The 20,218-nt window shown below is 39.8% G+C and overlaps 1 protein-coding gene across 7 annotated transcripts in view; it reads left to right on the top strand.

Moving 5' to 3' along the window:
* Positions 1 to 20,218, top strand: part of SIPA1L1 (signal induced proliferation associated 1 like 1) — a 381,195-nt gene that overhangs the window by 260,767 nt on the left and 100,210 nt on the right. For all 7 annotated transcript variants that reach the window (XM_040226163.1, XM_040226162.1, XM_040226164.1 and 4 more), the window contains 2 exons: positions 6,184 to 6,314; positions 11,402 to 11,590. In XM_040226163.1, coding sequence (XP_040082097.1) covers positions 6,184 to 6,314; positions 11,402 to 11,590 — 320 coding nt within the window. The remainder of the gene's footprint in view (positions 1 to 6,183; positions 6,315 to 11,401; positions 11,591 to 20,218) is intronic.

Genomic DNA, 20,218 nt, shown 5'->3' with positions numbered 1-20,218 from the left:
ATTTCTAAATTGACAATTCTAAAGAAATATTTTAAGCCATGCACCTTGTGGCTCAGCTGGTAAAGAATTCACCTGCAGTGTGGGAGACCTGGGTTTGATCCCTGGGTTGGGAAGATGCCGTGGTGAAGGGAAGGGCTGCCCACTCCAGTATTCTGGCCTGGAGAATTCCATGGACTGTGTAGTCTATGGGGTAGCAAAGACTCAGACACAACTGAGCGACTTTCACTTTATAATTGTAAAAATTATATATAAAAAAGATTTTTGTCCATAATTACAAATAGTCCAGATTATGCTGGTCTCTGGAAATGTACAACTGAAATGCTAATGTGAAATCTGCAAATATTATGAAAACCAGTATGAGCAATCCAAAAATTGTTGGTTGAAGCCCTGTAACTCTTGTGACTTTATTTTTGTTTCCTTCTTTTGCAATTAAAATGCCAGGCTTTTTAACTTTTTATGCCTCGTGCACACATCCTTATCTGCAGCTCATAACTGGGTAATGTGACTGTACTTGATCTAATCATTTGGAGCTTTGAACTATTGACTGTGTTCCCTCTCTAAGAATGTGAAAGTGTTATTATTTATTATTGTGACTGCGTCAGCCAGAAATATGGCTATTTGTGTGGAATGTTCTAGTAATAGAACTCATTGGTGTTCTTTGTACCATCCTTGTTTAAATGTAAGAACCAGAACTAATAAAAACTAAAGTTAAAAATTTGTTTAGGTGCTAACGATGAAAACTAAAACTGAAGGTGAGCGGAATCAGCACTACGTGGATAAAACATGAATATTTCTCCCTTTAAACACAGTGAAACCTTGGCAATATAGTACATCAGGAAATAAAGCCTTCTGTGTGATCTGGCTAGTCAGTCCCTTTAGACATCACGTTTTATTTAACTATTTTTATTCATAATACAATTTTAGAAATGTTTGGGAAGATAACATTATATGTAATGCTAAGCAAATGAGCTTTGGAATTGATACTTAATATGTTTGAGTTCTGGTGTTGCTGTGTACCGGTTGTGGCTGGCAAGTGACTTATTTTCTCTAAATCATAATTGCCACATCTGTGAAAAAGAAGGCAATGTCTATATTTTCATAGTTGACATGAATATTAGACTGCTTGGCAAAGTGCCTCACCTCACTGCATTATATCATTCTAATGTAGTGATTGCAGTACTAGGTTTTGGCATTCCAGTATGCTGGCACAGAAATATCATTATTTTTGGTAGTGTAATCCCCGTATTTCAGTTCATCCATCAGCAGATTTATCCACCCTACTCGAGTCTCCAGCCCCTCTTTCCTCCCCTTTCCTTCCTCCGTCTTTCATCATCAACGGCTTCCTGGCCTTTCTTGAGCACTTAATTATCTGCATCTCCCCCATACTTGAACCCTCTCTCCCCCTTCCGTCCCTCCACCCCACAAAAGACAAAGCTGATTGTAGGTATGCCTGGAAGAGCTCTCTGCGTTTGATGGAAACCCTGGTGCTAGCAGAGGGTGGAGGTGCCTCCCATACACGGCTGATGGGAAGTACGCATGCTGCAGCGTGGAGCCCGTGCAGCGTGCTCCCCCGAGACTGTGGTCCTAAGAGGAAAGCAGTGGAGTCCAGTGCATGTGAAGGACAGGCAGCAGCAAGAGTGGCCTGAAGGACCAGACTCAGGATCCTAAAAGGCTAGCTTTTAGTTACAAAAAAGTCGTTTGTCTTGAGATCAAAGTTTAAAGACTCAAAAACTGAGTTGAAGGTAATTTGCTGAACCAAACTTCTCTGTTGGCAAATTACACTTGCATTTGAATTTTGAAGTGAAAAAGTTGTATTCACATCAGAAGGATTTTTTTTTCCTATAGTTTTGTAATCCTCAGGAACAGAAAAAAAAAAAAAAATGGGATGGTAGACCAAAAAACAAGGCATTTATTGTAAGAATAATTCTTACTCAAGTTGAAAGACTTTTTGAACAAGCAGAGTCTGATCGTGACAGTGGTGAATTTAACACAGGAAACCAGAACAGTATCTCCATCTCTGTTGATGGAGCTGAAATAGATGAAGGCCAAATGGAAATGCTTGCTTGGAAATAACAGCTAGAGCTCTTTTTCAATAAAAGAAGATTGATGTTCCTGAACAAACACACATAAATTTTTAAAAGATCTTCTCAGAGTTATCAAACCAGAGATGGGTTTTTTGAACACAGTCTGAAGAAAGTGTTAGAAGTTAGTTTATAAATGGTCTCATCAGCATTCCCTCAGCTCAGAAACGGACTTCTTCAGCAGCTAGGAAAAAGCACACAAAGATCTAGCCAGGGCTTGATGATGACACACAAAAAAGTTTAAATGATTCATTTTCTAAAATCAACGTTCTTCATTTTTAGGTAGGATTAGTTTCTTTTTAAATAACACTGTATTACCTGCCAATTTATACTAAAATGATTGTGTTCAATATTTATATTTTTATAAATTCATGTTTTTCTGTAGTAACCTTTCTAAATTTTTGCAGTTACAATGTATTATTTAGTTTCCCTAATTTGTATTTCTCTTACCAGTCTTAAAATAAAGTATTATCATTACTATGCAAGGTACACACTTTCATTTTGCTCCAGTGTTCAAGCAGTCTTTGAGAAGATGTCTAAATACTATTTCAGATGCAACCCTGAAGGATGCAAGGACTTAGTCAAGTAAAGAGGAGTTAGTTGGTGGAATGTCCTAGACAGGGTGTTTCAGGTGAGACAGGCACAGTGAGTTGACAAGTTCAGGATGGTTGGTTCTCAGAGTTTAGACAGATGGAAGGTCCAGGTTGAAACTGGAATGACAGGCTGGTGACAGGCCATGAGGACCCTTGAGAAGGCTTGAGTAGTATCCAAGGACTGGTGGGAAAGCAGCGGAGGGTTTGAAACTTAATAGTGACGGTCAGGCTTCCATTTTAGAAGCCAGTCATGAAAAGCTAATCTGTCAGAAAACTCACAAACATCCGGGGGAATGATGATGTGGATAAACCAGTGGCAGTGGGATGGAGGAAAAGTAGGTGGATTTCAGAGCTCTTTAAAAGCTGGAATTCAGCGGGCATGACGGGGGGCCGGGGGGGGGCGGTCAGGCATAAGTAGCTAGAGGAATGTGGTAGCAGTTACTCGAACCAGAGTTGCAGGTAGAGCTGTATCGGTTTGTGTGGAAGGTGATAGGTTCACTTTTACAGATGCCATGGGACAAAGAAATCGCGAGTTTTATTTGGTAAAGAATGGGACATCTTTTAAATGTGAAGATCTAGGGCTCATAGATGTCTGGAGTGGACATGTGGACTCTTGAGAGTAATCAGCGTTGGGAGAGGACAGAAGATTCTAGATGGGAAGAGAAAGAGAAATTGAGTAAGAAGAGCCAGGGCCAGTGGAAGAAAAACCAAGAGAGGCTGAGTGTTTTTAGGGGGGAAACAGAAGGAAACGCCATTGGCAAGTTATGAGGAGTTTGCACAAGATAAGGACCCAGAGTTTCTGTTTGTTTCAACTTTGTGGCTGACTGGTGACAGTGCAGTGGCAGTCAGATGATAGGAATCCTAAAGTGAAGAATCAGGTATCTCATTCAGGAAGTTTCCAGTGGAAGAAAAGAGAAGGGAGGTACCTGGAGGTTGGTAAGGAACTGAGGGCAAGTGTTGCAGTTAAAGATAAAGGAGGCCTGAGCCTGATTGAATGGTGATGGGAATGAGCAGGCAGACAGGTCAAGTTGCAGATACAGGGAAGGTAGTTGGGCATCAGTGTCCCTAGGAAGGTGGAATTGAGTGGAGGCTAGAATTTCAGGAGAGACTGGGTTTACATTATAAAGCAAAGAAAGTAAAAGTCTGGATCCAGGTAAGTCTGTGAGTGATGGTAGAAAGTGAGGCAGTTGCTTCTGAAAGGGCTCTTTATTTTCTTTGTGATGTGGACAGCATTATCTGCCGAGATTGAGAGAAGGTAGATGAGGGGGAGTTTGAAGGAGAACAGAGAATATTTGAAATATCTGCAGTGGAGAAGGGGAGCGAGAGCTGACCAGGGACAGCTTGAGGAGGAATGGAGGTTACTGACGGTAATTGGTATTGGCCCCGTGTCTTTGTGAATTTCTCCACCAGCAAAGACTAGCAGTCTCACCTGCCCTTCCTGAGCTTTGTGGGATGTGTTTGAGGAGTTTCTGGTGAGTCAGGGGTAGAGTCCATGAACAGGATATAATGAATGTCACGGTCATCTTTGACATGTCCATCACGGTCATCTTTGACATGTCCATCGGTGTTCTGTGCTGCAGGGTTAAAATGGTCTCTGAAGTTCTGAAGCGTGTGAAGCCCTTTGCTCCTTCAGTAAATGTCCCCAGACTGCTGTCTTGTTGCTCTTTCAGTTCGCATCCGCTTTTTTATCCTGTTTCTATCTTCTCCCTTTTTGTTTTCTTCCTTATTGTCAGTTGTCTGTCACATTGCTGTCTGCATGCAAATTTTTATCAGCCCTACACTCTGGACTTTGTCAGTATCTGGAATTATCACACCTCTGAAATCAAGCTGTGGGCTTGAAGACCAGACAACCAACCACGCTTATTAAAATTAAGCGTGCAAAGTAAGAGTAATTAAATGTGCAAAGTGAGAATAAATAACCTCTGAGTGTGATTCTCATGTGCTATGCTTTGAGGGTGTACATAAGTGTTTGTACATGGATTTTGTGATGTTTATTGGGTTGTGTATCAGCTGTCTATATATGAGATGCTTGTTGCCTGTATTCTCATTGTGTTTCCCGTATTTCCATGGATTGTGATAATATTCTTAGATAGCTCATGGTATTAATGATTTTTTAAAAATAATTATTCTCTGGTACTTGCAAAGCATTTTCATATGTTTTACCTAAATTTAGAACTATATGATTAGATATTTTATGCTGTTATTAATTATTCTCATAGATTTTCAAATGCATATTATGTATGAGAATAACATGTATTTTCAAATATTGATGTATTTTGTATGAGAATAACCCACCATGTCACAACTCGGTCATTTAATCATATCACATGTAAATGAAATAGGGCAATGTAAATAAGTATTTTGGAGGTTTGAAAAGTAAGTTATCTACTCTAACTTTTCATGTATTTGGTTTTTTGTTGTTTTTTTTTTTTTTACTTTCTCATCTGTGAACATCTTTTGTCTGTATCAACAAGTTTAATTTTTAGGTGTACAGTAAGTAAATAGCACTTTTTTACCTTTTCTGTAAATTAATTTACTTTTGACCCCAGCGTTCCTTCTTGTTAGGAGGAAGATAAAGTCAACACTAGTCATTTGGACACTTGCCCCCACCCCCAAGGTTGTTCTAAAGTTTGGAGTCTGGAGAAATGCCAGACATTGAGGAGAGGGCCCTGAGTGGCCATCAGTCACCTGGCCACACTGGTGGCCTAGGAGAGGCCCTTATCCCAGCCCTCACATCCCTCCAGACGCAGCAGCCCTGTGGATGCCTCTGATCCTTACTATGCAGGAACCATTGGTGAGGCCCAAAGCCCTGAGTGTGGGCTTCTGCCTCCCAGGGGCACTTTGAAGCTCTTTCCTCTGAGCTAAGACTCTGTCTGAACCTGGGCAATGTGGGAGCAGAATGCTGCCAAGTAACTCTCAGACCTCTTTCCTCTCTCTGGTCCGGGGAGATCTGTTTTATTTATCTACTTAGGCCATGCTGTGCAGCATGCAGAGTCTTCCCTTACACGGGGGTTGAACCTGTGTCTCCTGCATTGGGATCATGGAGTCTCAACCACTGGACCACCAGGGAAGTCCCTAGGGAAATCTTTTTTAATCTGCAGGAAATGCGTCTCCTCAAACTTTGTTCTCAGTAGGTTTGGGGGGGGGGGTTGGTTGATGTGGTTTTTAGTTGATGCAGTTTTTATAAAAGCTAGGAAGCCCTGATACAGTATAGCCTGTTTATAGGGCAATAACACAAATTTCTTTTTTAAAGTAAAGTAGTGAGTCGCAGAGTAGTAAAAAAAAAAAAAAAGCTCAGCAGGCCACCTCTGTTGTCTGACCACCTCTGAGACTAAACCTACATTGATTGCTGTCTTTACTTTTATAATTCAGTGAAGGATATTAATTTTTGTTAAATATGTTTATATTTTATTGATATAATTTCTGAGTGATATAAATAGTAAGCAGCATATGACATTTTTTAGTGTGCTGTAAATATTCTAATTTTGTTTTGTCTTATTGTATCTAAGAACACTGGAACTATTTTGGGGCCGATGAGAATCTTGGTCCAGTGGCTGTGAGCATTCGAAGGGAAAAACCAGAAGAAACGAAAGAAAATGGATCTCCCTACAACTATCGAATAATTTTTAGAACTAGTGAGGTAAGTCACACATGAGGAAGACTTGAGGCTTAATTTAAGTGAGAAAAAAATAGAATCGTAGCAGTAACAAAGCAATTAAACTTAATAGCACATGGTTACAAATGTCTGTAGAATAAACAAAGAGCCCTTTCATTCATTCCGATGGTGACGGGGGTGGACATCATGATTAGATCTGGACCCTTTCTTCCCATCTAGCTTTGGGTAGATGCAATATATGAATGGGAATTTTGATTCACAGAAAGATATGTTCATTGAGTGTGACCCAAGGAAATTGGAGTCCTCAGAATCCCAAATTGGGTATTACATATCCTGCTTGGGCAGCCGGAAGGCAGCGAGCCAGCTTGAGGAGCCAGAGGGGGTCAACTAAAACTTAACTCACATTTTCAAACTATTATTGAGGAAGTTTCTTGCCCCAGGAAAAAGGAAAGGGACTCTTGAGTCACCAGGGAAGTCTAAAAGGAAACCTAAAAGCAAATAGCCAACAAAGCATTAAAAAAAACTCTAGTGGCAAAGATGGTAAAGAATCTGCCTGCAATGCAGGTTCGATCCCTGGGCTGCAAAGATCCCCTGGAGAAAGGGAATGGCTACCCACTCCAGTATTCTTGCCTGGAGAATCTTGTAGACAGAGGAGCCTAGTGGGCTATAGTCCATGGCATCCCAAAGAGTGGGATGTGACTAAGCAACCAAATACATACACGTGGCATTCAAATATTTATATATATGTATATTTATTTTCAAAAGTAAAATAAAAGCGAGCACTAGAGTTTGTCATGTAGAGACTGTTAAAGCTCTGCCTGATTTCCAGATTCAAAAAATGACCTCATGACTATCAGGGACTATGAGGGATTTTTTTGTTTTCTTTCTAAACATGTGTATAGTTATGCCAGCTATCAATTTATTGCCTCTCTGAGCCAAATCACTTTAGGATTGTTGTCATGCATTAATGCCTAATACCCCCTTGAGGCAGGTGGAAAATAATGGTTTTGAAAGTGGTTTAAATAGGACATTTGGCTTCATTTCCCCCATTGAATACAAGACAGGTTGTAGGGGTTGGCTTCACTTAGTAATTGCTTCTCAGCTTCAGCTCTTGGGAAATTAAAAATAGGATGTTTAAAGGCATGGCTTTAATATCTAACGTGTTATGTTGAGTGGCCCGAGAGGAATGAAGAACGTACATACTCTAGGGTCCTTTTTCTCCAAGCCAAAGCTGATCATTAAGCAGGTCAGGTCTTTCTTTTGTTGAACATGAAAAGCACGGGGAACACAGTATGTTTTTGAAGTTGGATGTAGGTAGCTGTCCTCAGACCCCACCAGCTTCCTGAGAGCCGCTTACCTCCTCCCACCTGTTTCTGTCCTTCTGTGCTTAACCTTTTCCCCACCTCCTAAAGCCGCTCTGATTTGAGTCGTCCTCATCCTTTTGCTTTTCTGTATTTTTTGTTTCATTTCAGTTCCTTCTTGCCCCTATCCTGTCATTCTTCATGCTGGAGGTTGAGGCTTTCCAAGGTGGCCCTTTCTTTCTTTCTTTCTCAGATCCTGTCTCTGCTGTCCATGATCATCCCTTCCCACTTGCCTTGCCTGCATGCCATGGCTGGTCACAGCCTCTCTCTCCAGGTCAACTGCTGACCCAAGTGAACATGGTCCCTCTGCCGAGGTTGGGGAACCACGCTCGCCTTCATCTGTTTTCTTGCCTCTCCCTGCCTCAGCCTCAAATGCTCCACCTACACCTCCCTCCTGTAATTACAGTTAAATCACACTTAAGAATTCCCTGGTCCTTTTCCTACCAACCCATTGGATGGGCCCTGGGGGCCACTTCCTTACCCTTTGTTTGAAATATCCAAGTCAAATGTTTATGGTTCATTACCACCTGCTCTCATGTTCAAATTAATGTTTAACCGATGACAACCCTTTTGTTAGAGTTGTTCAGGCCAGAGACCTGGAGGTCCTGTTCGACTTCTCTCTCCCACCCCCACCCTGCCCCCAGAGCTGGTCTCACCATAAAACTGGTTGACTCTGTCTTCAGAATGTGTCCAGAATTCAGCCGCTCCTCCCAGCTCACTGCTTCTGCCTGGGCCCAGACCCCCACCATCTTCTCTTTTCTTCCTGCATCTTTCTTTAGGTCTGCATCCTCTCAAGCCCAGCAGGGATCCTTTAGAAATATAGTACAGATCTATGATTCCTCAGTTCAGAATCCTTCTAGGGTTTTCCAGCTTCCAGGAAAAAGCCCTTCTCCTCCCTAGCCCGGGAGTCCAGGCATATCTGTCTCTTGACCTCGCTTCGTCTTTTCCAGCCGCAGTGGCCTCCTTTCTTCTGGGCAACCTGAGGACAGCCCTGCCTGGGCTGCGATGGTCCCTATTCCTCTGTAATCAGTGTTCTCCCCCAGGTGTCCTTGTGGGCATCGCTCTCTTTTCCCTCTGGCCTTTATTGTTAAGCCTCAGGGGCCTTCTCGGCCAGTAGATCTAAAATTTGTACTGTCTCATATCCCACTTCCAGGCTTTATTTATGTATTCATTTTTTCCAGGAACACCACTGTCTCACACATTGTACTTAACGTATTGTATTCATTTTGTGTCTTCCCCCTACTTGAATATAAGCTCAGGGATGTTGAGGACTCCAAGTTGTTCATGGTGGTGGTGGTTTAGTTGCTAAGTCTTGTCCACCTCTTGTGATCCTATGGACTGTAGCCCGCCAGGCTCTCTGTCCATGGGATTTATGACTACATACCCAACAACTAAAATAGTCCTCCACCACGTCATTCCTTTCTTCCTCCCTCGTTTATTTAATTCATTACCACTGTCTTAGTGTCATTTTTTTTCTTTCCGATAGGTTTAATTGTAATATCTTTATGAGACTTTTCAAAGAAATACACTAATGAAAGTCCTTTGATAGAAATATCTCTGGATGTTGGTCCTGATCCAGTCAGAGCTCTTGCACTTTGTAGGATGGACAGTTGACTGACTATTTAATAAAGTAGGACTTAATTCTTATGCCTTGGTAGGGGTTTCTCATGCTATTAATTTCCCTTCAAGAAAAAAGAAAGCAGTCTCCAAAGTGACATTCCAGTTGCTTCATAAATGGCATCAAGATAACAGAAATACAAACAGATATTTTTCATTTTAATAGAAACAATCATTGCACAGTATAAAGAAACCAAAAACAGGACTTTACACGTATTTGTAAGTGTGGCTGTTTGTTTATGAACAAAAAGTCTCTGGCGTGAGTGCTTTTAAGCATAAGTGTACGGGCATATAGGAGGATTCTCTGCTCGTTTCTGGAAGTCATTAGCAAAACATACCGGTAACACTGGTGGTTCAGGTATAAAACTGAGTCATTCTTTTTCTCGTCTGCTCAGACTTTTCTTGAGGTGGGCTGCTATTTTCCTGTGGTCCAGGATTAGCACTGCTCCCTTAGCATTCCTGGTCTGGGGCTCTCTCAGTTGGAAATCCGACCAGCCTTTGTAACTTCCTGACCCTCGACAGGCATTATCTAATGAAAGTAGGAGCACAGGAGTTGTTCAGCTATTTCTCATGATGTAAGAAATGAAACAAAAATCATTGCTGTCAAATTAGATATTAAGTCACAGAAAAGGATTTTTTTTTTACCCAAGTGTTATTTGCAAACAGACTATAAATGAAAGAAAAGATACTAATCAAATGAATAGACTACAAATAACCTCAAGCACCTTCTTGTCTTGAGAGTCAGAAGTTGGTGAACTTGGCTTTTCCTACACTCATCTCTCTTTTCCTTCAGTTGGTACCTGTTACAGGTTTTACTTCCCTGGTGATTCTTCGTTTGGTTTCCATTTTCCCTGGTAATTCTCTGTCACACCATCTTGCCTGTTACTTGAACAGTACAGCTTCTTTCAAGCTGTATTCTCTGCCTGTAGTTTCTTCCTTGGGCGTTGGCAACTGAATTTTCTTACGTCATCATCCCCATGCAAACAGTTTCTGAGATGGCCTGTTGGTTCTGGGTGAGATGCTCACCCCTCGAGGTACACTCTGCTGGGGACTCTGGCCCACCCACAACCCTCTCCGGCTCACTTAGATCCCGCTTAGCTACACTGGTCTCTCTTTCCTGCTCATACCCTGCCGTTTCTCATCTCCACACCTTTGCTCTCTGACACTGTCTTTTTGTACAGTTTTTCCTTGAAGGCCCCTTTTTAGTGCTACACTTTTCCATGAGGGCCTTTCCTTATGCCCTGAGCCGTAGCAGTCCTTTTTCTGCTTTTGTTATAGAACCTGACTTTGTTAGGTTTCTTTTAGTACATATATCCTCCTGGATGGATATTTCTTACCTCTCACCCTCTTTTCACACCACACTTGGTCTTCAACACTTACTCCTTTTGCAGTATAATGCTTTATAACCTACATGCTTAATGGAAATTCATTCAACTTAATGGTTTTGTCTTTAAGTCTCCATAGAGTGTTTAAATTGTACTATCAACTTTGTCACATGAAGATTCTTGAACATGAAAGCTATTTTGCTTCAACAGATCATCATTGCTTAAGGAAATATCTTAGCTTATGTTTATATTTCATAATAATAGAGTTCTTAAGACATAGGGGGAAAGCACAAGTCACTTTAAATGCTGTAGACAGTGGCTGCTGTACTAACTGTAATCGTTGTCCTATCATAGCAGCATTTGGGGTTAGGAATAGTTTAAGCTGGTCAACAGTGCATTATGAAATTTAAAACTCTTCCCCTGCCCTTGCCTCTTACAATTCAAAAAGGTATAACATCCAAATTCTAAGCATTTAGTCTTCAGATAGTCTCTGAGATATCTCCTTAATTTCCTGGTATTTGTGTAAGTGACATTGTATAGCTATATGGAGACCTTGGTCTTCCTGAGCTCTTCAAGGAAACGTGTGCTCTTTGGTGTTTAAGGACATGTCCTCAGAAAGCTTGATGATGAGTTCCATTGGACTTGCCTGGGTCTTCCTGAAAGTACTGGGCTCGTTTTTTTTACATAAAGTATCTTACATCACTCCCTTCATCCTTTCTCCCTCACTGGCTCAACTGATCAACTGTCACCTCCAACTCCCACACTGGTTGTATTTACTCATCTCCCTGGACGTGTGTCTCTCTTTCAGCTCATGACACTGAGAGGGTCAGTGCTGGAGGATGCCATTCCCTCAACGGCAAAGCACTCAACGGCTCGGGGGCTGCCGCTGAAGGAGGTGCTGGAGCACGTGATTCCTGAGCTCAATGTTCAGTGCCTGCGGTTGGCTTTCAACACCCCCAAAGTCACAGAACAGCTCATGAAGCTGGATGAGCAGGGGGTAAGTGTGGCCTCCAGGGGAGGACATTTCTGCCGCTCAGGCTTCCCACTAAGCTTCCAGAATCAGACGTGAGGAGTTCTTTTTTGTTGGGGAAAACTGATACCATTTATTATGAAGGATCTTCTCTTTGCAGTTACTCGTTTTCTTTTTTCTTAACTCACTGAACATTTCTCATCTGATGAAATTCTCTATGTCAGGATTGACTGATATGGTACTTAAACAATGTTCAACTCTTTTGGTAATCTTCCATTAATGCAGTGAATTTTTCAGATACTCCAGGAATAAGTAATAGCAATAACAGTAGCTGATACTAATGAACATATTCACCAGGCTCTGTTTTAAGTACCTTAATATATTATCCCAACTTACGTCCCAGCCCCAGGAGAATGGTACCATTTTTATCCCCACTTTAAGGATGAGGAATCTGAGACACAGAGAGATTAAGTAATAAGTCCAGGATCACACAGTTAATAAGTTCAAAGCGTGTACTGGGAACCACTATACCATACTGTTCTTAAAAGCTTTAATTTTTAGTCTATTAGTACCACCAGGGATGTATTTTCATCAAGATTTTTAATTACAAAATGCAGAATTTTAAAAATCTGGATCCTAATATGTAACAAAATGAAAATACTCAAGATTTTCTCACCTCCATACTTCCTAACCCTTAATGTGAGGTCATTGATCCAGATACAAGTGAGTGATAGGATAATTCATATAGAGGGGACAGAAGAGTAGAGAATGCAAAACTGTAATCTGCTAACTGGAGAGTGTATCCACATTCTAGTTGGAATCATTTGAGCATACGGGCTAGTTTTGTTAGACATTGTATTTATATACTCTTATTTTAACTCTTTCTTTGAATATTTTAGCCATAATGTGTCTTGACTGAGTGGTAATTCCACTGCGTTTTTTTTTAAAGAGTCTTCCAAAAGTAAAATTAGTCCAGTTATTGAATTCCATTCTATGAACAAATTTTGATAGAATTTTCTTAATTAGGCAAAAATTTGAATTTTATTAAAATGAATTATAGTGCAAAGTAACAGTTGAAAGGTATGATTCAGTCTTTTAACTCAGCCGACAGGAATATATTATTAGATATTAGATGTAACTTTTCTAATCATTGCTCCTTTTGTTCATTCATCTTAAGCACAGCTAATGTCTATTCCATATGTATATTTCAAGTAGACTGTGAGTATCCATATTTATAACGTGTAAATTTGAGCACTTTGAATGCTTGGGGCTTCCTGGTGGCTCAGATGGTAAAGAATCTGCCTGTAATGTAGGAGACCTGGGTTCAGTCTGTTGGTCAGGAAGATCTTCTGGAGAAGGGAATGGCTACCCACTCTAGTACACTTGCCTGGAAAATTCCATGGATAGAGGAGCCTGGCAGGCTATAGTCCATGAAGTCGCAAAGAGATGGACACAACTGAGTGACTAACACTTTCAGAAGACTATTGACACATAAATTGAACTATTTTGGGTGCTATGTTCCAGTAAATGTTTTGAGCATTTATTCTAACAAAGGAAGAGTAGAAAAGTGATGATTAGATTCAATTTTACAGGTTCAAGGGAAACAACATTTAGACGTTGATAATACAAGGGATGAGATTTTGGGGCTTCCCAGTGGTGCTAATGGTAAAGAACCTGGCTTCAAACTCAGGAGACACAAAAGGCACAGGTTCAATCCCCTGGATTCGGAAGATCCCCTGGAAGAGGGCATTGCAACGCACTCCAGTACTCTTGCCTAGAGAATCCCATGGACAGTGGAGCCTGATGGGCTACAGTCTGTGGGGTCACAAAGAGTCACATATGACTAAAGCTACTTAGCATGCACACATACAGTATAATCATACATTGAACATTCTAATATCAACATATTAAACAGTTTATTTTGTGTAAAGGACAATTTTTTTTCCTTTTCACCCTAGGTTTTACTTAAATTAAAAAATGATTGCCCCAAGTATAGATATTTTATGGGATCCCTGGCACGTTTTATGCCTCTCTTAGTCTTTACAAAATATTAGACCGCAGGTAGTGCTGCTCTGTGATAAATGCTTTATGGTTCCATCCACAGGACTTCCCTGATAGCTCAGTTGGTAAAGAATCTACCTGTAATGCAGGAGACCCCGGTTCGGTTCCTGGGTCAGAAAGATCCACTGGAGAAGATATAGGCTACCCACTCCAGTATTCGTGGGCTTCCCTTGTGGCTCAGCTGGTAAAGAACCCATCTGCAGTGTGGGAGACCTGGGTTTGATCCCTGGTTTGGGAAGATCCCTTGAAAAAGGGAAAGGCTACCCACTAGAGTATTCTGGCCTAGAGAATTCCATGAACTGTCTAGTCTGTGGGGTCACAAAGAGTCAGACACAACTGAGCAGCTTTCACTTCCACAAAGAAAGATGAAAGCACTATAATGAATTTAGCTTACAGGTACATTTATTTAATTCACAAAACTGCCCATTATTCTGAAATGATGGGCTTCTTATTTTTATTTTTGTCGTTCAGTCACTTATAAGTCATTCCGACTTTTTGCCACCCCATGGACTGCAGCATGCCAGGCTTCCCTGTCCTTCACTGTCTCCCAGCTTGCTCAAAGTCATGTCCGTTAAATCAGTGATGCCATCCAGCCATCTCATCCTCTGTCGACCCCTTCTCCTCCTGCCCTCATCTTGGGGGATATTAAACTGTTTATCCCATCCTTCATAAATTATAGGACTTCCCTGGTGGCTCAGACGGTAAAGCGTCTGTCTACAATGCGGGAGACCTGAGTTTGATCCCTGGGTCGGGAAGATCCCCTGGAGAAGGAAATGGCAATCCACTCCAGCACTATTGCCTGGAAATCCCATGGACAGAGGAGCCTGGTAGGCTACAGTCCATGGGGTTGCCAAGAGTCGGACACGACTGAGCGACCTCACTTTGACTTTCTTTCATAAATTATTGATGATCATATGTATTAAATGTTTTCTATAATGCTTTCTCAGTGAAACTACAGTTTGGCAGTCTAGATAAGTCTCCCAATTTTATTTTGGAAATTTTACTAGGCAGTAGAATCTGGAAGTTTAAAACCTGCTATTCTGTGTGACCAGCGCTGTATCTGAACTAAGGGATACCACTACTTGGCCTCTCTTTCTGTTTATGTATTCATAGCGTTTAAAGCCCAGGATTATACTGATAAAAGACAGAGGACACACATACTTAGGGGCTTAGTCTGGGAAGTTGTATTTTTGGTAAGGAAATTTTATTAATGCCTTGGAATCCTTTTGAGAAATTGATTATTCTGGTGACTTTACAGATAACAGATTTTAAAAAAAGGAATGCCTCTAGGTGCTTTAATGCATTTGAATTACTGCAAAATGTTGTTAGTTTCCATCTGTGTCATCATTTTTTGAAATTTCATGCTTTGTACATCCTTATATTTAAAGAGATTCATAGTTTGAATTGTGTGTTAGTTGCTCAGTTGTGTCCAACTCTTTGCGACCCCATGGACTGTAGCTGATGACCGAAGCAACTTAGCACAAAAAACTGAACTCACTGAAAGGAGCCTCTACATCTCCCTTTAAATTTTATTTAAATAATTCCTTTAAAATCTTTCCTACTTTCACAGCTCACATAATTATTCTCAGATAAAGAAAACACTATTTGCTTGCTATATTATGGCATTTTGCCTTTCAGATCTTTGGTACTTTTTTTTTTCATTTATCATTTTTAAAAGCTAAAATGAACCAAAGAACAGATGTAAGTTATATCTATATGATATAAAAGATAGCATTTCACAAAAATAAAAAAATTTGTTTCTCATTTGACTAGACTCTGATATTTATGTGGGAACTGAAGTTGACATTGTAATTCCCCAAGTTTTAGGAAATGATATGTGCTTTGTGGCTTACCCATGCTTTCACGTTCACCTTCCTCACAACTTCCTGGGCCTTTCACTATTGATTGATGTCCATTTCTATTATCATCTAAAGGGCAATCAAAAGATGAAATAACTCGGCAATGGTTGCACATTGTCATGAATTTAGAACAGCTTGTGACTTAGCAAATTTGAATTAACTCTGGATTTAGTTTTCCCATCATGGTCCTGGATCTTCACTTATGAGATAATTTGAAAGCATCTCTTATGATGAAGACACTTTAGATAAGTATATATGTTTATTCATTACACTGTTCTAAGCTCTTTACCAGCATCATCTGCTTTAACCCTCATGGCACCTCTGGATGGTAGGTTCCAGTTACTGGCCTTTTACACTTGAGAGGAGTGAGAATTCAGAGGCAGTACTGTTTTGCCTTAGGAGTCCTGAATGCTGGATATGCACTTACATGGTACTAACTCTGGCTTTTAAGATTTGTAAGTTTTCTTCCCTAGCTCAGATGGTAAAGAATCTGTCTGCAAAGTGGGAGACCTGGGTTCGATCCCTGGGTCAGAAAGATTCCCTGGAGAGGGGAATCGCAATCAACCCCAGTATTCTTGCCTGAAGAATTCCATGAACAGAGGAGCCTGGCACGCTATAGTCCATGGTGTTGCAGAGTCAGACATGACTGAGCTACTAACACTTTCACTTTTACTTTTTGCACGTATCAAATTATTTTGATCTTCCAAACTACACTGTGAAGTATTAGGAATTTCATTATATATTGCCAACTTTTTAATAATACGGGTAATTCAGTTACTTTTAGATTTGCCATATCAATGCTGTTTTTCTTCGTCGATCATTAAAAAACACCTTTATCTCACCTACTCCATGCAATGGAGTGAAAAGATCATTCTGCCAGCAGTGAAAGTGACATTGAAAGTTAAAAGAAAGTGAAAGATCATTATTCCAGGCCCTGTTTCAAGGATATCACACATGTAGAGCACTTAATGCAATGCCAGGCATGTGGTGAACACTGAATGATGATAAAATAATAACTCGTTAGTAGCCATTTACATCGGAGAAGGCAATGGCACCCCACTCCAATACTCTTGCCTGGAAAATCCCATGGATGGAAGAGTCTGGTAGGCTGCAGTCCATGGGGTCGCTAAGAGTCGGACATGACTGAGCGACTTCACTTTCACTTTTCACTTTCATGCATTGGAGAAGGAAATGGCAACCCACTCCAGTGTTCTTGCCTGGAGAATCCCAGGGACGGGGAAGCCTGGTGGGCTGCTGTCTATGGGGTCACAGAGTCGGACACGACTGAAGTGACTTAGCAGCAGTAGCAGCAGCAGCCATTTACATGCTTTATCTCATTTCATCTTTATAAGCATCTTGCTGTTATAGATAGTATATTGTACTTACATTTATAAGTAAAAAGCATAACTTTTCAAATCCAGTAAATGTTCAGTAACCACTCTTTGCAGATTTTTATTAATAAATACTGTATGCTAGTAAGACACAGTCTTTACCTATGAAGGAAACAAAGTCATAAATTGCTATAATAAAAGATGGGTTTAATATAATGAGTGCAATAACAGAACTACTAACAAACAAGCCAGTGGGGCCAAGTCACGATTAATCAGATGGGTCAGAATGAAATGGACCTTTCATCAGTCCAGAAAATAAGTGATGTGGTGGTCTAGACTCAGAACAATGAGAACAAAGCACAGCAGGATAGGAGCTTGGGATGTGGGTATGGGACAGCGAGCAATCTCACTGAGCACGAGTGTCAGGCAGTTATAAAAATAGATATTTTTTTATTGAGCAGTGACTAAGCCAGGCACTGTGAAGCAATTTACATGAATTATTTTAATTAATCCTTAGAATCCTTTGATATAGATGCTATTATTCTTGCTTTGCTGACAAGAGTACTGAGGCACAAAGAGGGTGAAGGACCCCCCAGATCACAGTTAGGATATGCTGGAGGCAGGTCTTAAATCCAAGCATTTCAGACTCCAGCGTCTGCTTTCTTACCCAATACAGTCTACACCCCATCTTCCCATTCTCTCTCCTTGAGTAGGAGAAGAAACTGGAAATATGGCTCTAGGTTTTATTGCTACGGGCTGCAGACCCTAATATTAAGTATAACATGCAAAACCCAAGATCAGAATAGAACTTAAAAAACAAAGTAAAATTGCCAGTCTGCAGTAGAGAAAATTGGAAGACCTGTTTTCATTAGGAAATGTCAAATTTCATGTCCATAGTAGTGATTTTATCTAAACCAATATCTCCACTGTTTTTCTAGATACTTATTGAAAATACAAAGAAATGAAAACATTTATTGGATTCTCTGTTCTTTAAAATGTTGCCCTTCAAATTATTGAAGTTAAAGGGGTAAAATAATCATATCTAATTAGGTCTGCAAGATACATCTCAAGAATAGATATAAGGAAAAAAGCAATCTTTATTTGATAATGAATAGTGCTGTTCTTTTGATTTAGGGAATAAATGAAATTCTTTGCTGACTTAGCCTGTTCATTGCTCTGGTGCATTATTTTATTGATGATAAATGAGTTTGACCAGCCACTTCTCTCTTTGATTCAGGCATCTGGAGTTAAAGAATGAGCCGTAGGGAAAACAACATTGTCTATGAATGAAGCTTTGGCAAAACAACGAACGCTCCTGGAATTTTGATCTTCTTCTAGGTTACAATATCAGTTAATGCATGTGTAAAGTTCAGAAGGCCACCAGATTGGTTCCATATGTACATTATCAGGAAGAAATATACGTGACAGTCATCAGATCAGGGAAAGAAGCCCATGGCATTGGTCTCTTTCTCTTGTCTGCATACAAGTAATGATTACTCTGCATGGCTTCATCCATGCTATTTGCCTGGCTGAGGCTGATAGGTGGGTGACTGAATGGAGTCCTTTCTAGAGGTAAGGTTTATGATTAATATGACTGAAAGCAGTAGTGTTTGGAAGACGTTTGGCTTAGTAGGACTGTAGTTTATACTGAAGGAACTCAGCATGGCTAAGACCTGCAGTAAGGACTCTTTGGTTCACAATCCAAAAAGACTGAGGAACTGATTGTAGATATTTCTGTAGATATTTCAGTCTTCTTGATTTTAAACTGAATTGTGCTTTAAATTCAGCTTTAAAATAAAAAGCTAGTTTCGCTATTAATAATACCTTCACATGAGCCAAAAGTCAAAGTGTTTACATTGAAGGATCCCATTTCTACCCTGTTCCTATCTCTCAGCTCTCTTCTCCCCTCTGGTTTCCGCTTTTATTAGTTTCTTATGTATTCTGATGTTTCTTTATACAGATACACCAAAAATGCATATGTAGTCTTATTTCCCTTTTTCTTATACAAAATATAGCATGTTATACATATTTCCATTTTCACTTAGTAATATATTTTGAAGATCTTTCCATGTCAGTACACAGGAAGTTTTCCCATTGTTTTTATGGCTGCATAATATTCTGTTTAGTTTCTGTACCAAAGTTTATCTAATCAGTTTCTCTATTAATAGACATTTAGATGGATTCCAGTCTTACTGTTACAAACAGTGCTACAATGAAGAGCCTATTCCTATATAACCGAAATTCATCTTAATATCAAATCAATACAAGTACATAAATCATCAATTTAATAGCAGTATGAAGCTTTCTATTTTTGTGAGAACTTTTACAAAACATATTATTATAGAATATTTATATAGAATGTGTGTATTGAATATTTCCTTTATATGTGTATAGAATATAAAATGTGCATCTAGAATATTTCCTTTACATTATGTCAAAGATAAAAATAGAATCTGTGCACATGTATATAAATAATTTTGACAGCATTTCAGACAGATTTTTAAAAAAATGATTTTCCTTCCCAGTATCCATATGTCATTTTTTAAATCAGTTTGATTTTTGTTAGTAAATTCCAATGGGGATAAAGTTTCTAATTAGCATTTTTTTCACTCCCAACACTGAATTTTTCTAGTCTCTTTGTCATTCTTTTGGAGGACAGTACAGTGATAAATCTTTAGAAAGTAGTTAAAACAGTTATCATGTTTATGAAGAACCAACCAAAGTAAATGCTGTCGATATGAATCGTGAGGATTTAAAAAATGAGTAAGGTCTTCATATCTAATGGCGGAATAACTTGCCTCAGATAAGTCTACCCGCTAAGAATAATCAGTGCTTTTAAAAAATAGATTTAGACTTTTGCTTCTAGAAGCATGGAATTAGATGCATTTGCTAAGTACAACCACCGTATATGACGCAAACCTGAATCTGAAAGGTGGAAAAGAAGGAAGCACACTGGCTGTGGATCTTGGGATGAGTAAAACCATCATGGCCACAAACAATAAAAACTGAAATAAGAGGAACTTCTTCCACTGGATTAGAAAACAAAGTACACCTATAAAACCCCTGCAGCGTACATCACAGCTGATTAAAGACTTAAAGACAAAGATGTATACAGCCACCGTTGCTATTCAACATAGTGCTAGAAGGTCTAGTCAGTACAATAAGGCGAGAAGAGGAAGGCATGTGGATAAAGGAAAGGAAAACGTGAATGTGTGCCTATGTCAGATAAGGGGATAGTCTGTGTACAAAACCCCAGGAAATCTACCGAAACGTGTTAGAATTGCAGGCTGTGTCCAGCATGGTTGTATGATTCAGCATCAACTCACAAACATCAGTTGGATCTCTTTTGATGAACATGGGGAAATGGAAAATAAAATACAGTACCATTTATCATCCTTCAATAA

This window comes from Oryx dammah, unplaced genomic scaffold (genome assembly GCF_014754425.2).
Source record: "Oryx dammah isolate SB20612 unplaced genomic scaffold, SCBI_Odam_1.1 HiC_scaffold_26, whole genome shotgun sequence".
Taxonomy (NCBI): Eukaryota; Metazoa; Chordata; class Mammalia; order Artiodactyla; family Bovidae; genus Oryx; species Oryx dammah.
Note: the sequence above shows the minus strand (reverse complement) of the source record. Positions and strands in the feature narration are given on the sequence as shown.